The following is a 23,086-nucleotide window of genomic DNA, read 5'->3' as shown; positions in this document are numbered from 1 at the left end:
TTAGGAATAATAAATACTAGGAATAAAGAGGTTTACCCAAAGTATATAGAATCTTAATTTTATTTGTTATAGAATGCAGCTGATTTTTTATTTAATAAAAATCAAGTTTTTCAATTTCTAGCCGTGCAAAAAAAACAACAAAACAAAACAACCCAAGTATTTATTTAAAAAAAAAACAGAATTGTTGTAGGTTTTACTTTGGCTCAAATATCCATTAGCAAAGAAGGCCTTAGGCCATGCAACAGGTAACATATTACCAGCAACAGGGACATACTTACAGAAACAGTAAAAGGAGTGAGCCTTTTCTTATTAATGGCTCTCTCATCGATTGTATCTGGCTCAGACAAGTTGATCATTTTGCTAAAGAGAAAAGGGGAATGATTTAGTTAAAAATTCCCAGAAATGTTTTTAGCTTATTTTTGCAAGCAGCCAAAATAGTTGGAATTTGAAGAACTACACAGTGCACTTATTTTAAGCTGTAAATTCATGTCTAGGAATATTCCTTGTCCTAAAAGAAATCTGTCACTCATTGCAAAAGTCCACCTTGTAACTTCTTTGTGTGAGTCTTGTCTTTATTTCATTTAATGTCAACATTTAGCAACCTGAAATGTAAAATCTTCAGAAGTCAAATTCCATGAAGTAGTCTCAACAGTGTTGTTGCAGAAAGATAAGGAGCCAGACTTTGTCTAAGACTTCAATAACTCAGACATGTTAAACAAAAATTAATATGAATTCTTTCTCTAGATTTTAGTATATATTTTATCTCTGAAAACTAAAATAGGAAATGCTTATTTGATTCATATTAGGAAATTCTCTGAAGAAGAGATAAGAATTTCAAATGGAGATCAAGGTATATTTTATACATAATGTCCTAAACACTGATAGCCTATATTTGTGGGTAAGGCTTCCTTTACCTTTTTAAGTAAATACACAGAAAAAAAGCACTAAAGAAAAAGTAAATTCCACAATGTTAATAATTAATTATTGGTGCTATGAATGTTTGCAAAGGTTATTTTCTTCTTTAGAAGTATACTGTATTTTTACAAATTAAAAAAAGTTCTTTGCTTTGTATAAAGAAGTATTCTGGGAGTATGGTACACACAATAAAGACAAAAGATATACCCTTAGAAAAATCTACAGTGTAGGGAGCAGAACAGACTGCAACAAGCCGAGGCTCAATTAAAACACTGTTTTCATTTAGGTACAAAAAATGTCTATCTTCCTCCTGCATTCCTCATTACTGTGTTCCAGTCAATAATCCAAAAAGAAACCATGGCAACATTTTAAAATGCATCAAAGGCCAGGTGCCAGTGGCTTCCATCTGTAATTCTAGCTACTCAGGAGGAACAATCAGGAGGATTGCAGTTCAAAGCTAACCCTGGCAAACAGTTCATGAGACCCTATGTCAAAAATACCCAACACAAAAAAGGCTGGCTGAGTGGCTCAAGTGGTAGAGCGCCTGCCTAGCAAGTGTGAGGCCCTGAGTTCAAACCCCAGTACCACCACCATTACCAAAGGAAAAAAAAATCAACAACAAAAAAAACACATCAAAGGTCTAACTCCAAAGTTTCCTGGCAATCTTATGGTAATAAATATAAAATCACCAGAAAACTAAGAGATTGTATTACAAGGAAAATTCTGGAAGACATACACTACTTAATTTTCTATGCAATATAAATCCTTCAGGACTTAAGGATTTGCTGAATTGCAGTTTTCGTGGAATGCCCATTGGTGGGGTAAAAGGAGCACAGCTCCCATAACTGAATGTCCAACTCACCAAAGAAGGATGCCATCTGCAAGTGACTTGAAGAGACTGTTGTCATTGGGATTCATGGGTAAAAGATGCTTGCAGTCAGGGTCATTTTCCAGGGCTTTGTTGATCCAGTTCACGAAAGCCACTTTCTCCTCCTCTGAAAACAGAAAGTCAAGGCAAACCTCATTTCCCAGAATTTGTCATGCTCCAAAACCATACTTGCCAATTTCTGCTCAAGGATAATTAACGACTATTATTAAAACTCAACTAGTTCTCTTGAAGGTGTAGCTCAAGTGGTAGAGTACCTGCTTTGCAAGCTCAAAGTCCTAAGTTCAAATCCCAGTCCTACCACAAAAAAAAAAAAAACTTGACTAAAACACTTAAGACTTAGTAAAGAAAGAAAGGAGAATTCCTTCCACTTTCCATCCAATACATTAAGAGAGAAGGCGGTATAGGTCTTCAACGAGCACAATAAATACTTGGTTTTATTCTAAATTCTTTCCAAATACTATTGCTTGTAAAAATCCATGAACCAGAAGCAGAACATCAAAAGTTAAAGATAGATAGTCAGATAGACAGATAAAGATAAGATAGATGTACCTATGTATAGATATACACTTAAACAAGGGGAAAAATAAGGATTCACAGAAATATGTGTCTATAATCTCAGCTACTTAGGAGGTAGGTATCAAGAGGAATACGGTTCAGGCCAGCCCAGGGAAAATGTTAGCAAGACCCCAAGATCCTGTTTTAACCAACAAGCCAGACTTGGTGGCATACACCTGTAATCCCAGCTATGCAGGAGGCATAGGCTGGTCCAAAGCCAGCCAGGAAATATCTGAAAAATAACCTAAGGTGAAAAGGATTGGAGGTATGGTTCAAGTGGTAGAGCACCTGCCTAGAAAACATAAGGTTCTGAGTTCAAACCTCGTATTGTAAAAAAAAAAAAAAAAAAAAAATCCATGAAAATAAACTACACTCCCTAAAACACTTAGATTAGAGTGCAATCATTTTTAGCTTACAACAAAAATAGTTTTCGAGCAAGAGGTATTCAGGGCTGGAGATACAGCACAGTGGGGTTCAGCTCCTTGATAGCACGAATGAGGCTTTGGGCTCAATCCCCAGCACCACAAGAAAAAAACTGCTATTCAAATGAATAAGCGAGTCCATTTCTGCGAACACTTTGCTGTAACAAACTTCACAAATCTATATACCAGCATGACTCTTAGCCACCGCCATCACCGACTTCCCCACACAGGGCTTCTCGAGGAGTTCATTGATCTTTACTGGGAAAACGTTGTTGGGCCATTCAGAGGGGGAGACAGGAAGGAGCTTAAAGTAAAATGTTCTGTAGTTTTTATTATTCTGCAAATACAAAAATGACTCAATAATATAAACCCTCTGGCTCACCTCTGTTTCCCTCAGAGGGCAGAATACAGTGATCTGACCTATTCCACTGTTACCTTGGTTCCCAGATTTAGGGCATTTTCCTAAGTTTCCCCCAAGCTTAATCCACCATACACACTCAATAAAGACACAATAGTGTCTTTTTTCGAGAACACTGCTAGTTGTCCTTCACACACACCATGATCTGCCTTCTTATCTACTTCCCTCACCATCCATATCTCCTCAGAAGGCCTCAGAGTCTAGGGATAACAGATCACTAAAATCCTACAGCTGCCATCAAGGATCTGCGGTGAAGGATGAGATACATACAAAGATACACAACATGAGGGAAACGCGCCATTATGTGTGCCTATGTCGGCAATGTTTCAAGATCTGGAAGAAAGAAATCATTCTAGCCAGTTAGCTTGCTCATGAAAAGACTACAGGGCTGAGTATGGTGGCACACGCCTACAGCCCCAACGCGGGAGGCTGAGGCGGGAGGATCTCTCGAGTCCACAAGTTCAGGACCAGCCTGTGTTACATGGCAAGACCAAGCGTCAAAAGGAGAATCTTTTATAGAGGTGGAACTATCTGACAGTTAGGTTTTTAAGATATGAACATGGGCAGGGAAAGGGAGGAGGTACCGGGTATAGGAAGCGGGAATGAGATGCCATATCAAGGCCACCAGAATGTTTGCAGTTTTAAAAATGGACAAATGCCAAGTGTTGGTGAGGATGTGAAAAAAAAAAAAAAACAACAAAAAAACCACCTCACAGGTGGCTGGTGGGGACACAAAACAGTGAAGCCATTTTGGAATATGGTTTGGTAGTTCCTAAAAATAGGAATCAGAGGGTGACCAAAAGATCCAGCTATTCCACTCCTAGGTACACATCTAAGGAAATTCAAAGCATGTGACCACACAAAACGTGTACACGAGTGTTCATTCAGCATTATTCATAAGAGCCAAAAGGTGGAAACACCAGGGTGTGAGGGAGTCACATGGGGTGATGAAAATATTCCATGTCTTGATGGTTGGCAGCTACACGGGTGTATGCACATGTACAAAGTCATTGAGTTAAGCCCAGCACCAGTAGCTCCCGCCTGTAATCCTAGCTACTCAGGAGGCAGAGATCAGGAGGATCTCGGTTCCAAGCCAGACTGGGCAAATAGTTCCTGAGACCCCATCTCGAAAAAACCCATCATATAAAAGGGCTGGTGGACTGGTTCAAGGTATAGGTCCTGAGTTCAAACCTCAGTACGAAAAAAAATGTGATAAATTGGGCTGGCAGAGTAGCTCAAGTGGTAAGAGTGCCTGCCTAGCAAGTGTGAGGCCCTGAGTTCAAACCCCAGTGCCACCAAAAGTCATTGAGCTGTATACTTAAGATTACAGCACTTTGCTGGATTTATCTCAATATATTTTTGTGGGGTTTTTTGTCTCTTTAAAAAAGAAGCCCTTTCAGTAGAAAGGCGGGCAGAAATTGAAGGAGGGGTGAACACCTTTCCAAAGGTGGGGTAGTAGTTATAAATGGCCGCCTTTTCCACTACTTTCCCAGTGAGAAAAGGTTAGGAGAGAGATACAATGGACAGGAGAAATTTGAGTTCAGAGCAAAAAATCCAACTAGAAAGGGAAAAAAATCAAGATGATTAGCAGATTCAGCTCTCAAAGGAAGAAAGAAGGAAAAGTTAGAATTCTGTTCAAAAGCACAGTTCTAATTTCATTCATGTGACTGAAAAGGAACTTGGCCAAAGCCTCCTTGGCACACCGACCCCGAGAAGTAAATTTAGCCTGGGACAGGACACCTCCCAGAGAAAGCAGGCCACTGCTCTATCAGATGAAGCAAGTCAGGTGACCTGCCCTCTAGTCACTTGGTTGCTCGATAAAAAAAGGATTCTAGTATCTTAGCCCTTGGAAAATGGAGGGAAAATGCTTATGCCTCTCTCCACCATTCCTAGGTTAGTCAGGATGAAAACCCCTTCAAAAGTCCTGCTTGAGGCTAGCTCATGGTCCAGCTTGCCTGGGCTCCACCCCTGTCACCCCCCCAAAACCAACAAAACCCTTTAAAAATGTTTCAAAAGTTATAATTATGCGCAATCAGTGCTGAAATGTGAACAACTTCCACTGTTTTTAAGTTCTCTGATGTGCACTGAACCAGGTAGGAATCCACTGATTTCAACAACTCTACAATTGAAATAAACTTCAAATTTGATGTCTCGGTATAATTCACTCTGCTATTTTTTTCCCTCAATGCTACGTAAAATATGAATCGCAGCAGCAGCATCTTAGATTTGATGAAATGTGGCATTTACCACATGAATCAATGACAAAAGATCCGACTTGGAGCGGCAGGTTACCTGAGTATGAGTGCTGTGTCCCCTCACTGGAAATGGACGAGGTCCCTCCGATGGCAGTGATCCCTTCCCTTTTGTTGATTATTTTCCGGAAAGTCTTGCTGATATCTTTGCTTTTTAACTCTTGCATTAGCTGGAACGGGATAGAAGGAAAATGGAGACTTGAGCAGACAATTATTAAAAAATGTGATGACACGAAGGACATTTATTTAGACTTACCTATTTGAAATGACACCGAAATAAATCCGAATCGGGTGTTCTCATAATCAATGCTTGTGTGCACAGAGAACTGTCATGTCATTTTTACCAAGAACGCAAAGTAGATAAATGCTTGTCCCCAACCACTGGAACAAGTTACGACTCAGCTTAAACCGAATGCACTGAAATTATTCTTCTTGACTTGGCACGGATCTTTTTCTTATACTGAAAACCTACGAAATGGGTACATGCTGAAGATTTAAAAACACCTGACTGAGGGCACTTTCCTACCTAATCATGCCAAATGTAGACACTGTAAAGCAAACAAGTCAGATCTTGTAGGAACCACCATGGGCTTAGGGGAACTCCGTCTCCCAGTCACTCCGGCTGGACTCTCCAGAGACTGGCAAGACGGAATTAAATCATTTCTCCACACAGGCCCTTGGAAATGCAAGTCTAGTCAAGTCATTTCACCTTCTATTCTCCCACTTCATTGACTCCCTATTGCTCTTAGGATAAAAACAAAAATCCCACAAGACCGTACATGAGCTGGTCCCCACTGAGTGCTCCGCTGCCTCCCCTGCCTTACCATCGCTCCTCTAACCACACGACTCCTGTTTTCACTTGTTGAGAAGACCATCATTTCCAAAGCCACAGGCCCCACACTGTCACCTCTACCTACCTCCCAGGTTAGTCATTCTCCCCTCCCCTTTTTCTGTTCAATGTCTTTCTTTGGCTTAGTCCTGACAGCTCAAGGGACACCTTCCTGAATCCCTGGCTTCTCCAGCCTCCTTCCAAGTTCAATTCTGTTTACTACAAAGTCTCATGTGGTCTGGTCCACTCTGTCACAGCAATGACCACGGGCAGCATTTTTATCCATTTGTGTAACCCTCGTCTTCCCCATCGCTTGTGAACGCCATGAAAGCAGGGACCATGTCTCCTTTGCTCGTCACGTTCTTCGCAGGGCCTCGCACTCAAATATTTGCCCAATGAATGCAAAACCACGTGGTTTATATTTCATAAATACTTATTCAATTATATTAATGTTCAATCAAACACAGTTATTCCAGGGCATGCATGACTGTTATCTACACTTGATTTCCACTTGATGGCATTTTCTCTTGTCTTCTGGGTTATTTGTGGAAATTATTAGTTGTTAATAGTGTCATCATTATTTTAAGAATGTGCTTTTTCAGGCCTCTGCAGCCAGAGCACACCGAACCTAGCAAGATCACTACGAAAATTCTGCTCGAAACAAGAGGAGTAGACAAGAGTGATCAGATTTTACTCACCGACACAAACTCTTCAAAACTAATTTTGCCATCTTTGTTGTTGTCAGCGACTGCTAGAATCTTCTCCACGATCTCGCGCACCTTGTAGCCAGGAAGAGGGAGGCTGGCTTCTTTAAACAGGTCCTGAAGTTCATAGTCACTTACATACCCACTGTTGTCAATATCTGGGGAGATAGAGTAGGAGCTGTCATGTGTCATTTGTATGGCTGAAGATGTCCCTCGGCCAGCCGTGTAGGAGGCACACAGGAATGCAGAACCTTATAGGTTTGTTTCACAGGTAGCAGGGACCTTTTTCCCTGCACCTGAGCTGTACAGAGTCTGCTGAACACTTTATTAAAAACATTTACTTTTAAATGGACCGAATCGCCACAGACTTCGCACGTAAAGTGTGTAGTATGGACAGAGCTCTGACAGGAAACTAGGTTTTGGCAAATTATTAAGTTTCAAAGAAATAAACCTGGGGGAAGTCTCAGAGAAATCTAGCAGCATTGGTCAAGAAGGAACATCCAGCCAGACTTGAACCTGATGGAATTTACAGAATGGATCTGCTGGCCCCATGTCCATATAAAATATATGATCATATAAAGTATCCATGATGCATTTTGCTCCCATTTCACTTGGTGACAGTTTGTTTCATGTGTCAATAATTCATTGCTTCCTCATTATGTATTTATGATACTATTATGTAGGCTGAATCATGGGTGATGTCATTTTGAGATTAGGTATTGAAGACATTTCGCACCTATATTTGGAGCTTTGGGAACAAGGTTCCAGGTGTTTCCATGCTATCCCTGAGATACCCTTCCCTGGGTTTTGCTGAGAGACTGGATATCCCTTCTTGACTCAGGACAAAGGCAACACAAAACACCTCTGTCCAGAGCTGGCAAACAGGATTGCAAATTTAAATTGTTCTGTGGGGGCTTTATCCGCCCTGTATGGCTTTCTTTGCTTGTCTAGTAACAGTTGTTTTGGTTCCTGGGTTGCTTTTTTTCCCAAGAACATGGCTGTTATTGCAATAATTTTTTTTATGGTTGAGTGCCTGCTTTGCAAGTGCAAAGTTCTGAGAGCAAACCCCAGTCCTAACAAACAAACAATAATTTTTTTATTGTTATGCTAGGGGTATATTGTGGCATTTACAAAAGTTCTTACAACATATAAAATATATTATACTTGAGTTCTCCCCTCCATCATTCTCTTTTATCCCCCCTCCTCCACTTGTGGAATAGTTTCAACAGGTTTCATCTTTCCATTTATATACATGTCATAATAATTAAATGAATGATAAGGACAGGAACTTATCTTTTGAACCCTAATATGAACATTTTAGAGTACTGCTCAGAATTATTAAATATTTCAAGACTAGAATCACCAATGACCAAAGTATTACTAAAAACTCAAAAGTCACCTAGGAAGCTAAATTGCTTGACGTTGCAATAATACTATTGCTTTCTTTGAATTTAGAGCAAAGCATCATTTTATACATCACTGGTTCAGAATTGCTTCCTATAATTCTAAAATCTATATGTTGTATTATTTCTATCAGCACTATGGTGAGAAATACTTAAAAATAAAAAGGATTGAAGGAGTTGTTTACCAGCCAACCATGATCATGTTGAACTAAAATGAATAGTTAAGAGCTAAGGCTCGAAGACCCACAGAACTGAATGTTTTCCTTCCAGCTGCGCCTGCGCCGCGGTGGTAGGGATGGGTAAGATGAAAGCTAACAGTATTGAATGAGCATATGTTCTGTGCAAAATGATTTAAGAACTTAAGTTACGGTTGGCAGAGTGGCACAAGTGGTAGAGCACCTGCTAACAAGTTTGAGGCCCTGAGTTCAAGCCCCAGTGTCACCAAAAAAAAGAAATTGAGTTACCTTATCTCATGAAACATTTATAATTTTGAGGTAAAGGTCAGGAAATGAAGGCCTAGGTTAAACAACCATAAAGATCATGGTTTTAAAAGAAATAAGACTTTCTTCGAAGTCAACAATGAAACAAGCAAAAATAGGCAAAGGACTTGAAAAGACATTTCTCTAAAGACAAACAAGTGGCCAGTCAGCACACAAAAAGATTTTCAACACCATTAATCATTACAAACACAAATCAAAACCACAATGAAATGCCACTTCACACCCATAAAGCTATTATAAAAACAAAACAACAACACAGTAAAGGTTGGTAAGGATGCCCTGCTGACAGGAGCATAAGACAGCCTATCCACGGAGCAAACTAGAATGGTGGCTCTCCAGAAAATTAAATATAGGACTGTCATGGGATCCAGTAACTCACTTCTGTGTATACACTCACTGAAAGCAGGACTCGGACAGATATTTGTACACCTGTGTTCACATCAGTATTATTCACAAAAGCCCCATCGTGGAAGCAACCCAAATGGCTATCAATGAATGACCAGGCAAGCAAAATAGGGCATATGTACACAATGGAATACTAGCCAGTCTGCAAAGCAAAGAAAATTCTGACATGCTACGTCAAGAAAGCATCATTTCCTGAGAAGTGAAATAAGATAGTTACGAAAAGACAAATACTGTATGATTTCATCTGTACAAGGGACCCACAGTAGTAAAATTCATACAGGTAGAAAGTAGAATGGTGGTTGCCAGGGACCGGGGCGAGAGAAATGGGGAGCTCCTGCTTAACAGGTATAGGGTGTTGGTTGGAGGACGAAGAGGAATCAGCAAAAGGAAGGTCCAATGCAGAACACTGTGAACATCCTCAGTGCTGCTGAGCTATACACCCAAAATAATTAAAATGCTAAGGCTTGTTCATCTGTGCTCTACCATCACTTCCAAAAGGAAACAAGACTGAGAAACATTTTGACGCCCAGTGGCCCCAAAGCACGCCCTGAAGTAAGGCTGGATGGGAGTATCCCTCAGTCTCTGGAAAGGTTGTTTGGTCCAAATTAGTAGAATGCTTGCTGAGTTCTGAGTCACGGTTTACCTTGGAAAAAGTCAGCAAGTCCACATTTTTGTTCTCTCTCATAGAGTCAATTATCTTGCTGTCAAAATTATCCCATCGGTGAACTGCTTATTCAAAATACCAGTAAGTAAATATTAGAAGAAACTATGCCCGTGAGTCATAACGATTAAAGCTGGATAAGGACAAAGAAAGTGATGGTGAGTTCATTCATTTTGCTAAGGCGTTAGTAGCCGCTGATTCAAGCGCACCTGCTAATAAGAGGCAGGCCGTGCTAAGCAATCCATCATTCCCTCTTCCCTAACCTCGCCTAAGAGGAGCAGAACGGGGCAGCAACTGCCCAACTTTTGGCTAGAAAAAGATTCCGGGCACGCTAGCCAATACTCTGTAAAATTTATTTTTAATAATTTTCTGAGTATCATCCTACATCCATGAGACGTTCTAATGACAAATATGCTATCCCCAGGGAGAAGTGGAAGGGCTCAGAGACTTGTAGGATTTGCTTTATTTCACAGGAAGACTTTCAAGTCATGGCACTGTACATTTTTTTAAGAGCTTTATCTTTTAAAATTAAATCTTCCTCCTTAGTGCTGGTCTCTGAATTTCTTTGTGCATTGCATTTTATCTACATTAATTTAATCACGGTTTGTGAGAAATCTAAGGACAAGATGACTGTGAGAACATTCTCCGTGGGCCATCCTCTAGCTCTTGGCTCTTACTTTGCTAAGAAAAGGATTTGGGGGAGGAAGGGGCAAAGATGTTGATGCCGTTGTCGTCAGGTCGTTTCCACTGTGCTCAACTTACATAGGTTTCACCTTTCACTCGAACGCATTTGCAGACAAAAGCCAATAGGGTGTTTATATTCTCCTTGCTCACCAAGGATTTCTAAGGGGAAAATACAGAACCGAGATCCGACAGGGTAGGAAGAAAAATTTTGGAAGAAAAATACAAAGATGTTAAGATGATAATGTCTTAAAGACAAACACGGAATGGCTTCAGAAAGAAAAAGACGCAAAGGGAGCCATATGGCCTTAAAACAATACTAAGATTTTTGAAAATAAGCACGAGGGAGAAGGAAAGTAAGACATACGGCCTTTAAAACCAGAGCAAGATTTTTAAAATATGCTGCATGAAGTCAGAAAGTGTTATTGTTAATGACAAAGACAGAAGGCCAGAGTTCAGTGTAGACACAAGGAAGTGTTTCTGTATTTTCTCTCTGTAATGAGGATACCATGTTACGTGTATCCAGTTACGCTGTCATTCATTAACCCGGATTGTTCTCTGCAAAGAAATGATGAAAGAATTCAAAGTCCAATTCACCTAGAAATTTAAGCCCGTCTTTAGCTTATCTTTCCGAAAGAATGAATCCAGTGAAACCTAGATAGAAAAAAAGGACAAATTTTGGGATAACTGAGTGATGGCCGGTATTGTTCGACTCCTGAAGCCTGATACCACAGAGAAGCCTAATCTCTCATTTCCTTTCTCGTTTCATACCTATTTTATTGAAGGCTTCTTGTAGTTCTTCAAGCTCCTCCCGAGAAATGGTAGTGGTACTGTTCTCCATCTTTGGACAGGAATGATGACTTCAGATCTTTCTTTAGATCTAGAAAAAGCAGCATTACAAAAAGAGCATTAGCCCTTTGGAAATGTTTATCTAAGCAACAGAAGGCACAGAGAAAGTACAGTGGACACGAGAGCATCCTTCAGGTTTGGCTGACAAAGACTGTGGGCACCGGCCCACTGTCAATCATTGAGACTCAGGGATGGGGAAGAAAATTCACCCGCTGTGCTTTTATAGAACATTCTCAACAGTCTGGGTAATTTTCATGTCCACTTCACCTCACTATTTCAGAAAAAGAAGTTCTTCAAGTTTAAGAAAAGTGTGACATTTATAAGACGCAGAGGATGAAGTCACAAGGTCAAAAATGACATGAGTAATGTCTACACAAAGGGTGAAGTTGGAGTCTGCTCGTCAGGGATGGGGATTGTGGTTGTAATTTCAGCTTTAAAATAATTCAACCACTGCCACACCCTTTCTGCTTTCCTGAATGAGGTCTTTCCCAGATCAGATCACTGGGAGTAGGCAGACTAAAAAACGAAAAAGTGACATGTGAAATTAACCTGTAAGAGGGAAAGAAGAAAACAACTAGGAACAAATGCCCCCAAAGAAAACTGAAATTACCCAGAATCTTCCTATCCCAAGGGCTCAGCAATTTCTGATATCTAATTTCTAAGCCTGGGTACCTTTGTCAGAAGGTGAGAAAAGTGAGTTCATTCTCATATAACCTTGTCAGTATGTCTTCATGTTGTTTATCAGCATGATATTCAATGACCAAAACTTACTATATTATAGCTTACTTAGTAAATCCCTTAGTTCACGGCATTTTCATTATAAATAATGCTTCAGCTGGGGCCCGTGGCTCACGCCTACAACCCTAGCTACTTGGAGGACTGAGATCAGGAAGATAGAGGTTCAAGACCAACCCATGCAAATAGTTTGTGAAACCCCATCTCCAAAATAACCAGAGCGAAATGCACTGGAGATGTGGCTCAAGTGGTAGGGTACCTGCTTTGCAAGTGTGAAGGCCTGAGTGCAAACCTCAGCCCCACCATAAATCAGTCAATCAATCAACCAATTTCTAGGGAACACCCTTGTAGGCAAATCCATGTTCTTTTCTGTACAATCAATATCTGAAGGTTGAATTACTTAATTTTTTTTAGACTTTCGATATGTAATAGTGCAGCTCTGAAGTGACTTACTAGCTTGTCTATTCAATATAAATATAAAAATGAATACACAGTATGGTGCATTCCTCTCATGTAATATTTTTTATATCACACAATATGTGCCTCAGAAAATAAGTGAAAATTTGTGCCTTATAAGAGGAATTGAAGCTCAGTGGAAATCATCTTTTTTATATGCCTTTACATGCTTCTATAAAATTATGTTTCTAAAAGTTGTTCAAATCCCCAATTTTTCAGGGAAGGACATCAATTTTCAAAATAATTTGTTCACTGGAACTTGTCACTGGTCATTTTAAAATATCGCTAAGTCATGTGACACTCTCAAGATTGTGGGTCGTTGGTGACCCACACACAGTTTGGGCTTCAGCAGAAGGATTGGCACACTGGCTCATTTAGGATATTGGGTGTTCTTTCAAAACGACAGGTTTCTATCTTTTATGATTCTCTGGATCCTGATTCTAATTTAGTGTGACTAAATCTTTTTAGAAAACATTCCACTGCTCTTTGCTTAATCCTGCACTTGAAAAACCCCAACGAGCTCATCAGGAGAAGGAGAAAGGACACAACTGAAAGTCATCTCAGTCCTTCAAAGCAGCTCCTTCCATCTTCCCATTAAATATTCATTTTATTGAATTCTCACTTCTGGAAAGTTCTGCTACAGGTAAAACTATTTATAGGCACTGCTGTTTTGTGCTGTAAGAGATTAAATCGTCTTAGTAGGACTTTTAAGTCTAATGCCCCACTCTCTTCCCTTCTTTGTGATCTTGGCCATCCCGAGTTCCCTTTCCATGTTCAAAGCCATTTCTATCTCTTGCCTCAAGTTTTAAAAATAGCGGTCCAATTTTAGCACTGCACTGCACAGAAAGGCTGCAGATCACCAGACCTTACGCTGACCTTGCATTCATTCGGAACGATAAAAACAAGGCCAGTTCTTTTCCTGGCTCTGCCTATTCAAATTTGTGTAATTTGTTCATCACATAAAATAATTTTATTTTCCCCTAATCAGGCAAACACAGCCTGTAAACTTCTTGGAAAAGCATTTACCGACATGGTGTTATGTTTATTTTTACAGCTTTGCTTTTACATCTAAGCAGGGACAGAGGTGGCTCCAAGCACTTCAGCATTTGAATGAAGCAGACGGGAAAATGCAGAGGGATCCTCAGGACCACGACCACGACCATGCTTAAAAGAACCAAGCCAGGCGCAGAGGCAAGCATGGTGGGATGGGAAGCGTTTCTTCTGAAAGTGGGAGACGAGACTTCTGGGGGCCATGGAGAAGAGGGGCAGACTGGAAAACAGACTTTCTTTCATTATATTCTGGGTGTGGGTTTTTGTTTGGACCTACCAAGCCTCCCAACAACTAAAAAACAACAAATACAATTGTGGCAAAACATGAAATAAAATAAGTCAAACACCAGTGACATTACCGATTCTGATATTGTAATGTGCACACATACGATATCACCCATATATTAAAATTCTCAATGCAATCACATGCTTTGTGGACGCTGTCACGGAATCCTCTCCAGTCTATGCGTAGGTCCCGTCTCCAGCCTGGCTTTAAGAAGGGTGACATGGGACCGAGCACCTTCCTCACGGGGACAAAGTAACTCGCAGCCTCCTGGCTGGGCTGGGAGAGAACCCAAGCCTGTGATCCCCGCCTAGGCCAGGATGTAGGCCCCCGCACAGCAAGCCAGGAAGGCGTATTCCTATAATCGCCTACATCACACGCTTGCGAAGTAAGAGCTTGTATTTTAGAGGCAGTTGGCCGATGGAAAATGGGGGGCAAATTCCAGCTCGATCAGCTCCTGCTGCTGAGCAGATGTAACTTGTCAGACGCGAAGCGCTCTGGCACACACAGGCACGAGGACCCGCTTTGCCATTTTAGAAATGTCAGCTCGTGAGTCTCTGAGCGCCATCGGTGCATAGGCGCCTGAGACATACAGTGCAGGGCATGGCTGCCAGGCAACCTGGAGAGATGGGGCCGCCATGGGACATGGGACAGGTTACCCTGACTCCCGAGGTAGACACATCTACCCCTGGAATTTGACACGGCCCTGGGTTTCCTCAGTAATTCCAGCACTGCTTTGCCCTCACTTTTGTTTTTATTTTTAGCACAAATCACTTTAAAGCGAACATTCTCTCGCCAATTAAGGTGGCTTTTCTGTCCCCTAACCTCAATTATACCCTGACACAGCCAAACACAAGTTTGGAAGGTAAAGGAGGCACGGTCCAAAGAAAGAAGTTTTCAACAGAGAGATTGAATGGGATCTTTTTTACCCTCACTCAAATGTCCGTTGACCTGCAGCCTTTCAAGGCTTTACCCCGAGAGGCAGGGTAGTCCTTTAGGACCGGCAGGCTGGAGGGTCTCCTTAGAGCAGTTTCAGGGAAAGTCACCAGGTCTACAGCTGGAGCCTCCAGAGCCGCCTCTCCTGCTGACCTTGCAGCTGTTTTGTTTTCCCTCCTTCCCCAGTGGCCAGCCCCAGGTCACTTGAGAGTGTCTGACTTCTCAGGCTACCTCTGACTCAGCTTAGCCAGCATTCCCTGTCATCCATGCCCCAAGCCCCTGCCCTCCTCCCCCCTCCCCTTGTGACATAAAACCGACGGGGGACTTTGCCAGCCCCCTCACTCATGCGGGCTCACTGTGGATTTGTCTGTTCTGTGGAGCACCGAGCATCACCCCCAACGCTCAAGAGTGAGGCCTACAGAGACCACGTGACCTGTCCAAGGAAGGCAGACAGCACGAGATTCAAAATCAGACCTCGTGGACCAGGCATGCAGATGAGTACTTTCATACCATGTATGAAGCCCGGAGTGTTACGCCCAGCCACACACACACACACACCCCTAATCTCGTCCTACTGCCCAAGCTCTTAATTTCTACATGTACTTCAATTCAATCCCTACTCTCATTGCAAGCATCATAGGGAGGCTTAAAGAAAGGGTTGATGACTACTTTACACTAAAGTGTGAATGGCCAACAAATCCTTGACGTGGTACTTCTTCCAGCCATATTTACATTACTATTTGACCAACAGAATATTCAGACATTAGTAAAATAAATGAGTCACCATCTGTTCGTCAAGAACACACACTATTATAAATATTGCTTGCGATACCATACCTATGTGATAACACTTGACACTTGATTGAGAATGTAGAACAGTGGTTATCTACAGAGAGGGGGAGGCAAGGGGCAGAACTTGGGGGTGAGATGGGCTGGATCTATTATTTTCGCAAAAAAAAATATTTGAAGGAAATATGGCACCCTTCAATGTTTACTCAGTCTGGGAAACCAGGACACAGACATTGGTTATATTATTTCCCTATTTTTCAGGGGTTTAAAAAACAATTCGACCAGGCACAGTGGCTCATGTCTGTAATCCCAGCTACTTGGGAGGCAGAGATAGGAGGACAGTGGTTTGAGGCCAGCCCAGGTGTGGTGGTGCACATCTGTAATCCCAGCAACGCAGAAGAAGCAGGTAGGAGGATTGCAGTCCAAGGCCAGTCCAGGCAAATAAGCACAAGACCCTATCTGAAAAATAACCAAAGCAAAAAGGGCTGGAGGAATGGCTCAAGCAGTAGAGCACTTGCTTAGCAAGCAGGAGGGCCTGAGTTCAAACCCTGGGACTACCAAAAATAAATAAGTAAAAATTCATAATCTCAAAAAATCATTCTTAAAGAGAAAAAGGGTGCTTCTTAAACCAAAGTCACAAACCATAACAAAAGAAGAATCAAGGGCTGGGAGTATGGTTCCATGGAAAATAAGCTACACTCCCAAGATGCCCAGGGTAACCATGAGGCAGTCCCCAGCACCCCACTCCCCCCACCCCACCATAGAAAAGACAGAGAAAAAGGAAAAAGCAACTCAGTGAAAATAATAAATGAAAAATTAAGATAACCACGAACTTGTTTTGAACACAAAAAAAACCTTTCTTTTCAAGCACTTTAATCGTGAGCAATTAAAATAGTTAATATTGCAGCAGAATAATTTGTTGAAATCTTAAGCAGTGTTTATTCTTTTCCCTCCTAATTTGAAGCAAAAGCCATCTCTTGTCATAAGGATTCTGAAAGTCCAGCAAGAAGACAGCCCGGGCCCTGCATGTCCCTCCATCTTTGGGAAGAATTGCCTACTACAGGGTTTGCTTAGGCTGGGGTCCGGGTGGGCTGCAGGGGACAGGAATCTGGCACCTCTGAGAAGCCAATGGATAGGGATGCCTGGCATAGGGGGAGAGACTCCCCGGGTGGGGCGAGGCATCTATGGACCACAGCAGGGACATGGCCACCCCAGGTGGCAGGTGCAGTGGCCTGCAGACTAAGCCACATACTTTCTGTGTAGCACTGAGGACAATGATGAGGTGGAGGAGTGTCCTCAAGTCCTTGGCTCTGCACAAGAGCCCAGGCAACAGAGACTGAGGGGCAGAGCCTGGGGGGCCTGAGAAAACCAGGCAGGGAGCCGAAATAACACTGCTCTCACGAGTGTAAAGAAGTGCCATATTTCTTTCATGCCTGACTTTTATGGGAAAAGTCTTGCTAGCATTTTCAAGTGAGAAGAGCAAGATGGAAGCTTCCAAAATGCTGAGCACTGCTGGTGAGCACAGCTCTGGGGATGCCCTGTGTCCTCAACTCCTTCTCTATAAATGTCTTTTATCTCCCACTCCACCCCTTCCCTTTGCCTGTGTGACTTCCTATTTTCAGCCTCCACTACAAGTTCAAAGATCACAAGGTCCCTGGAATAAATCATTATGGGAGAAAAGAAGCAGCCAAGAGGTGCAATTTAACTGAAGAGTTTTCTTTCTAGTTTAAAACACCTTCAGCCATCTATATTTCCAGCGGTCTCCCAACTGCAGTGCATTTTGCACCAGGGAGCTGGCAGAAAGGCAGTCAAGTTCTTGTTGACTTTTGCCAGAAGTCAGCATTCATGTTCTCTATCGAGCTACTAGTCTTTTTTCTTTATTCATTTATTCACATGTGCATACATTGTTTGGGTCATTTCTCCCCCCTGCCCCTGCCCCCTTCCTCTCCCCCGCACCCCCCAGAACAGAACCTGTTCTGCCCTTTTTTCTAATTTTGTTGAAGAGAAGACTTAAGCAATAACAAGAAAGACAAAGCATTTTTGCTAGTTGAGATAAGGATAACTATACAGGGACATTCCTAGCATTGCTTCCAAGCACAAGTGTGTTACAACCCGAATTGATTCATCTCTAACTGACCTCTTCACTATTTCTGGGTCATCTTCCCATATTGACCTCTGTTGCTTTAAGGTTACTGTATTAGCCCCTCTGTAGTGAGGTCATCAAACACTTCCAAGTTTTGGGTTTCCTACCTATCCCCATTCCTCCCATATGTGCTCTCCCCTCAGCATGTGAGACCTGCTAGTTTTAAATCACATTTTCTTTAACTCATTGGAATGTCTAATGGCCCTGAAGTCCACGCATGAATTGGGATCTTACTTACTTTGGTGACTTAGTTTGCTACTGTACATCCGAGCCTGCCTGCCGTCCTTTGGCCCGAGGGTGCAATTTGTTAGAAAAGGTTCAGTGTAGCTTAAAGTTCCCCTGAGCACCTTCAGCACTGAAGGGACAGCTTGGCTTCCCCATCCATGCTGCCCAGAGCGGCTGCCTTCTGTAAAAATGAATCCAGTTCACTGCCCATAGCCTGGACCGGCCAGATCCCAAGCAATCTCTCACTGCTATAAAGACTTCACTCTATTCACAAATGAGCGAAGTCATCTCTTAAGTGCAGGGACAATCCCAGGGACAATCCCCTTCATCATCAGGCACCATGATGAAGGAGGAAGCCAGGTATGAGACAACATGGTGACTGATGTGACCCTCGTCTCCATGTGGACTTTGTGGTGACCTCCTAAGTGGAGCCCTGCCCATCTCCTGCAAGCACAAGACAAAAACTGACAATACAGTGTCACCTTAATATGGAGGCTTTGCGTGTGTGTAGTCTTTCTAAAAACTTACCTCATTACTCCCAGCACCACCGAGTTCACGCGCTCTCGGGTCCCCACTCTGTGTGACAACCTGGATTCCAGCCATCACACGGTTCGCTCATCATTCCTACGTGCTCTTAACCCCCAACCACTGGGAGACACAGTCACCTCTGGGTTTCCCCACCGCTTGGTGTCCTGCCTCTCACGCGTTACTGAGTTCACACTCGTTGGTTTATTGCCAATCCTGTGCTGCTTGGGAACAGTCCTATTTTGCTGTCAGGTTCTAGCCGCCCTCTTGCTCCTCACAGGTAAAAGGCTCCTTCTCTTCCCAGTGGCCTTGTCATGTTGCATGTCCCTTGCTCTCATAACAGCTCCACCCGTTCCCTATAATTCACCCACACATTGCTGAGGTCCCAGGTCTGAGCCACATAGCCTGCCACATTCCCTGGCCACAGCAATTTTGGTTTAGAACCGGGCATAAAACCCAGATGAAACTTTTTTTGTAGCTTCCTGTAACAAGTCCCCACACTCCCCAGGAACAGCATCATTGAGGAAGAAGAGGCCAGAGCAGCTGCAGCCACCATGTTTCCGAGAGGAAAGGGCCCAGGGCTAAGAATAAAGGCAACAGCAGGAGGAACAGCCCAGCAACAGACAGAAACTCATCCTGACAGGGTTGGGTGAGTCCTAAATCCAACTCAGCTGAAGCCCCTGTACATTTTTAGTTTCTTGAAACTAAACATGTGATTGACTCTCTTAGCTTTTTAAAAGGCATAACATGGTATCATTACCTACAGGCACTACACTAGATTTCTAGACTTTTCTCATCTTGTATAACTGTAGCTTTTTAGCCATTCACTGCCCAATCCCCATTCCCTCTCCCCTCAGCCCCTGGAGACCCCCATTCTACCTTCTGTCTCTATGAATTTGACTACCCAGGGGACCTCATATAAGCAGAATTCACACAGTGCTGTCCTGAGACTTATGACCCTTAGTATAGGGTCTTCCAAGTTCATCCATGCTGTTGCAAATTGTAGTATTTCCTTCATTTTCAGACTTAGTAGTATTCCATGTGTATATAGACCACATTTTCTTACGGACATTAAGGTCTTATCCAGAGCTTAGCCGGTGTGAGTAATGCTGCTACAAACACAGGAGAGCAGGTATCTCTGTGAGATCAGTTCTCTTGGGTATATATACGAATACTCAGAAATGGATTGCTTGAGTGCCAACAGTTACAAAATATCCACACAGCCCACAACAACTTTGCTTTAGAAGAAAAAGGTGGAATTGCATTAAATGTACATTAAAGACACCCATTTGTACCACTCGCTTCTCTAGCTGCATGTTTCAGATTTAAGCTGAGGCCCCTTACATGAGGTAGAGTCTCAAGTTTCACTCCCCTTGGGCCTTTGTCATTGATACAAAGCATGGGGACATGAGCTAATTTCTGTAAATTTTTTTTTTGTCACAGTGCTGGGGATTGAACTCAGGGCTTCATGCTGGCTAGGCAAGCCCTCTACCACTTGAGCTATGTCCCCAGCCCTTTTGTTTTCACTTTGTTTTTGAGATAAGGTTTTGCTAACTTCACCCAGGTTGGCCTCAAACTTGGAATCCTCTTGCCTCTGCCTCCTGGAATTACAGGAGAGCACCAGTGTTTTCAGTAGCATTGTTTATGACCTTCACTCTTCAGTGCCTTACGACCAATGACAACTCAAAGCATTTGGAAGAACACTGACACTCGGTCTGAGTCGCCTATTTGGTTAAACCCAACACTTTCTTCTTTCCTAAATTGGTTCTTGTTGCTGGAAGGAGAAAGCAACAAGATCATCTAGGAGGTCATCTAGATTCTGACTGTGACTCCCAAGACTTCGTCCTTTGTTAGCACAGATTGGGCACATTAACCCTCTTGCCTCCATGTTCTCTCCCCTGTTCTAAGGGACAGGTCCATTTCTCTTGCCACCAGCTCACTGCATTACCTGGCCTGTGCCATCCTCTTACCTGTGCCTCAGGACAAGACGGAAACATGGCCCTCTACACAGAAGATTGGCATCCTTGCTGCCCAGAGTGTTGTAGTTTTCTTAGACCATGGGAAAGGCAGGGGAGCAGGACTCCTTGGGCACAAATACTTGCTTGGCTCTTGGCAAATTTACCTCCTACAGTTCTGTGCAAGGCCTTCTCCCTATAACAGCTTTTGTTTCAACATTGCCTCAGGATGTAATCTCTTTGAAGACATTGCAAGTGACAATTAGGAATTCAATTTAAGATAAAATCCAACTCTTTTTGAAACACTTTTTTAAAAGCCATCAAACTGGGTTTCTATTCCTTTCAACAAAGAGTCCAAACAGAGAGCAAAATTTCATTAAAAATGAGAGATTACTTCCTCAAAGGACGGAAAAATACCTGGACATTCTGAATTGGCGAAGAAAATCAACCAGGATTACGTTTTCTGAATAAGTTCACATCAAGATAAGAAGCATTATTTTTGTCAGAGTCTGTTTTCCCACCATCACACCTAGTCCTGGATATTCAGTGCATCAGTGAACGTCAGAAAAGTCCCTTGCTCCTGCACTGGGTCAGCAATGTTGAGGACACACTCCTAGTCCACCGACCTCTGGGCTGGTGGCTTCTTTGTGCCTTTATACCTTCTCTGCCCTTCATCCATTTTTCAAATTCTTTTATTTTTTGGTGGCACTGGGTCTTGAACTCAGGGCCTTATGCTTGCTAGGCAGTCACTCTATTGCTTAAGCCACTCTGCCAGCCCTTCCTATTTCTTTTAATTCATCTTGGGCTGAGTAATAGTATATGTTTTCTGGTGTGAGATGGGGCGGAACAGTCTAGGTACAGTTCACTCAAAGTCAACAATTGAAGTCAGGAAATTTCTAACGCCTTACACGTAAAGAGGAGAAAAAATGGTAGTTTACCCAATATCTTAAGAGTCAAATAAGCACAGGCCTCCAATGTCCGCAGGTGTCTCCAATACCACACTGAAACCAGGTACACGAGACACCAACCCCTTTAAGTCAGTTTGCTATCCCAAGGGATCCTCAGAGCAGATTTCAGTGGTAACCTCACTGTGTGTCATGGTAACGGCTTCCCAGGGACCAGAGGGACAAGAATGACACCTGGTAGATGGGTATTCAGAAATGAATGAGGCTGGACAGGTAAAAGTGTCCACTGGCTTTTGTCTGCCACGGTCATGGCGTCTCAGTGAAGCCAGCCTGGAGCAAACCTTCAGCAGGAACCCAGACGAGACAGGCTTCTTGATCCAAGGTATTTCTTGCTCTTATTCTTTCAAGTTCAAGCTGACAAAAATGATGTCACTATACTGCCACTCAAAATGACACACACTGCCTAATTACTCCGTAATTATTCCCTATTTTAAAATTCTACTTTAAAGCTCTATTTCAGGTAAACATTCCAAAAGCTCACCTCGGCCACTGCACAGGTCACCATGGCCACTGCACAGATCACCATGGCCACTGCACGCAGCACACGCTGACTGCATCTCTCTCCACGGAGGCTTCAGTCAGTTCAGGATCCTCTTTCCAAGTGGCCCCCACACAGCCCTGCCCAGGCACTAGAACCCTCTGTAATGCTACAGTGAAAAAGTAAGAAAGGGAGACCTGATGGGACGTTCAAGGAGGCGTTCACAGGTGAGGCACCATTGGAGCTGAACCTTGAAAACCAGGCCGCAGAGAACGAGAGGCTAAGCTAGGCGAAGGAAAACAACGAAAGCTGCAGTGGTTCCCCCAAGAGCATATCTGACAACTATTCGTGTCATCTGATCACCCTATGATTTTTAAGTAGAAAAAAAATGCAAAATATGCTGTTACCCTCAAGAAACCTGAATCTATTCAAGAATGAATACAGAATTTTTAAACCTGTGGAAATCACCATAAGAAGGGGACTAAGGTAGAAAGGAGAAAAATAGAAGGGATGAACCAATTTGGGTTATAATACAAATATACACATGGAAATTCCACAGGGAAACTCCCTGTGTAGCTATCTTAAACAAACAAAAATGTCTTTTATCAAAAGTGGAGAACAGAAAGAAAGACGCCTGTCTGGGGAGTTGGTACAAGTGGGAGGACGAGGATATCAGGAAAGGGTGTAGGAGGGTGAATATGGTGGAATATTACGTGCTCATGTATGAAAATGGAACAACGAGAGCTGTTGAAACTGTTCCAGGAATGGAGGAAGGGGGGGGTAAAGGAGAATGATGGAGGGGGTGAATTCAACTGTGATGGAAGAACTTTTGTAAATGCCACAACGTACCCCCAGTACAACAATAATTTAAAAAAAGGAAGGGAAAGAAAAATCTAGAAACATGACAATGATAAAATAAAAGAAACTTTAAGGCAAGCAGGTATAACACAACCTAAACACGTAGCAAAGAACACCACTCTTAAATCTCTTGGTGGCAATGATGGTGACTGATCCAATTCCGAGGTGCGGCTCCTCTGCAAACCTTTAATGTTCTGTTAGTCTG

General features: G+C 42.6%; 1 protein-coding gene across 4 annotated transcripts in view; it reads right to left on the bottom strand.

Annotated features, from left to right (window-relative positions):
• Positions 1-23,086, bottom strand: part of Pls1 (plastin 1) — a 97,479-nt gene that overhangs the window by 29,883 nt on the left and 44,510 nt on the right. For all 4 annotated transcript variants that reach the window (XM_074060227.1, XM_074060226.1, XM_074060225.1 and 1 more), the window contains exons 2-6: positions 11,406-11,514; positions 6,979-7,142; positions 5,492-5,621; positions 1,778-1,910; positions 279-360 (exon numbers count right to left, since the gene is read on the bottom strand). In XM_074060227.1, coding sequence (XP_073916328.1) covers positions 279-360; positions 1,778-1,910; positions 5,492-5,621; positions 6,979-7,142; positions 11,406-11,475 — 579 coding nt within the window. In that variant the 5' untranslated portion in view covers positions 11,476-11,514. The remainder of the gene's footprint in view (positions 1-278; positions 361-1,777; positions 1,911-5,491; positions 5,622-6,978; positions 7,143-11,405; positions 11,515-23,086) is intronic.

This window comes from Castor canadensis, chromosome 17 (genome assembly GCF_047511655.1).
Source record: "Castor canadensis chromosome 17, mCasCan1.hap1v2, whole genome shotgun sequence".
NCBI classification, from domain to species: Eukaryota; Metazoa; Chordata; class Mammalia; order Rodentia; family Castoridae; genus Castor; species Castor canadensis.
Note: the sequence above shows the minus strand (reverse complement) of the source record. Positions and strands in the feature narration are given on the sequence as shown.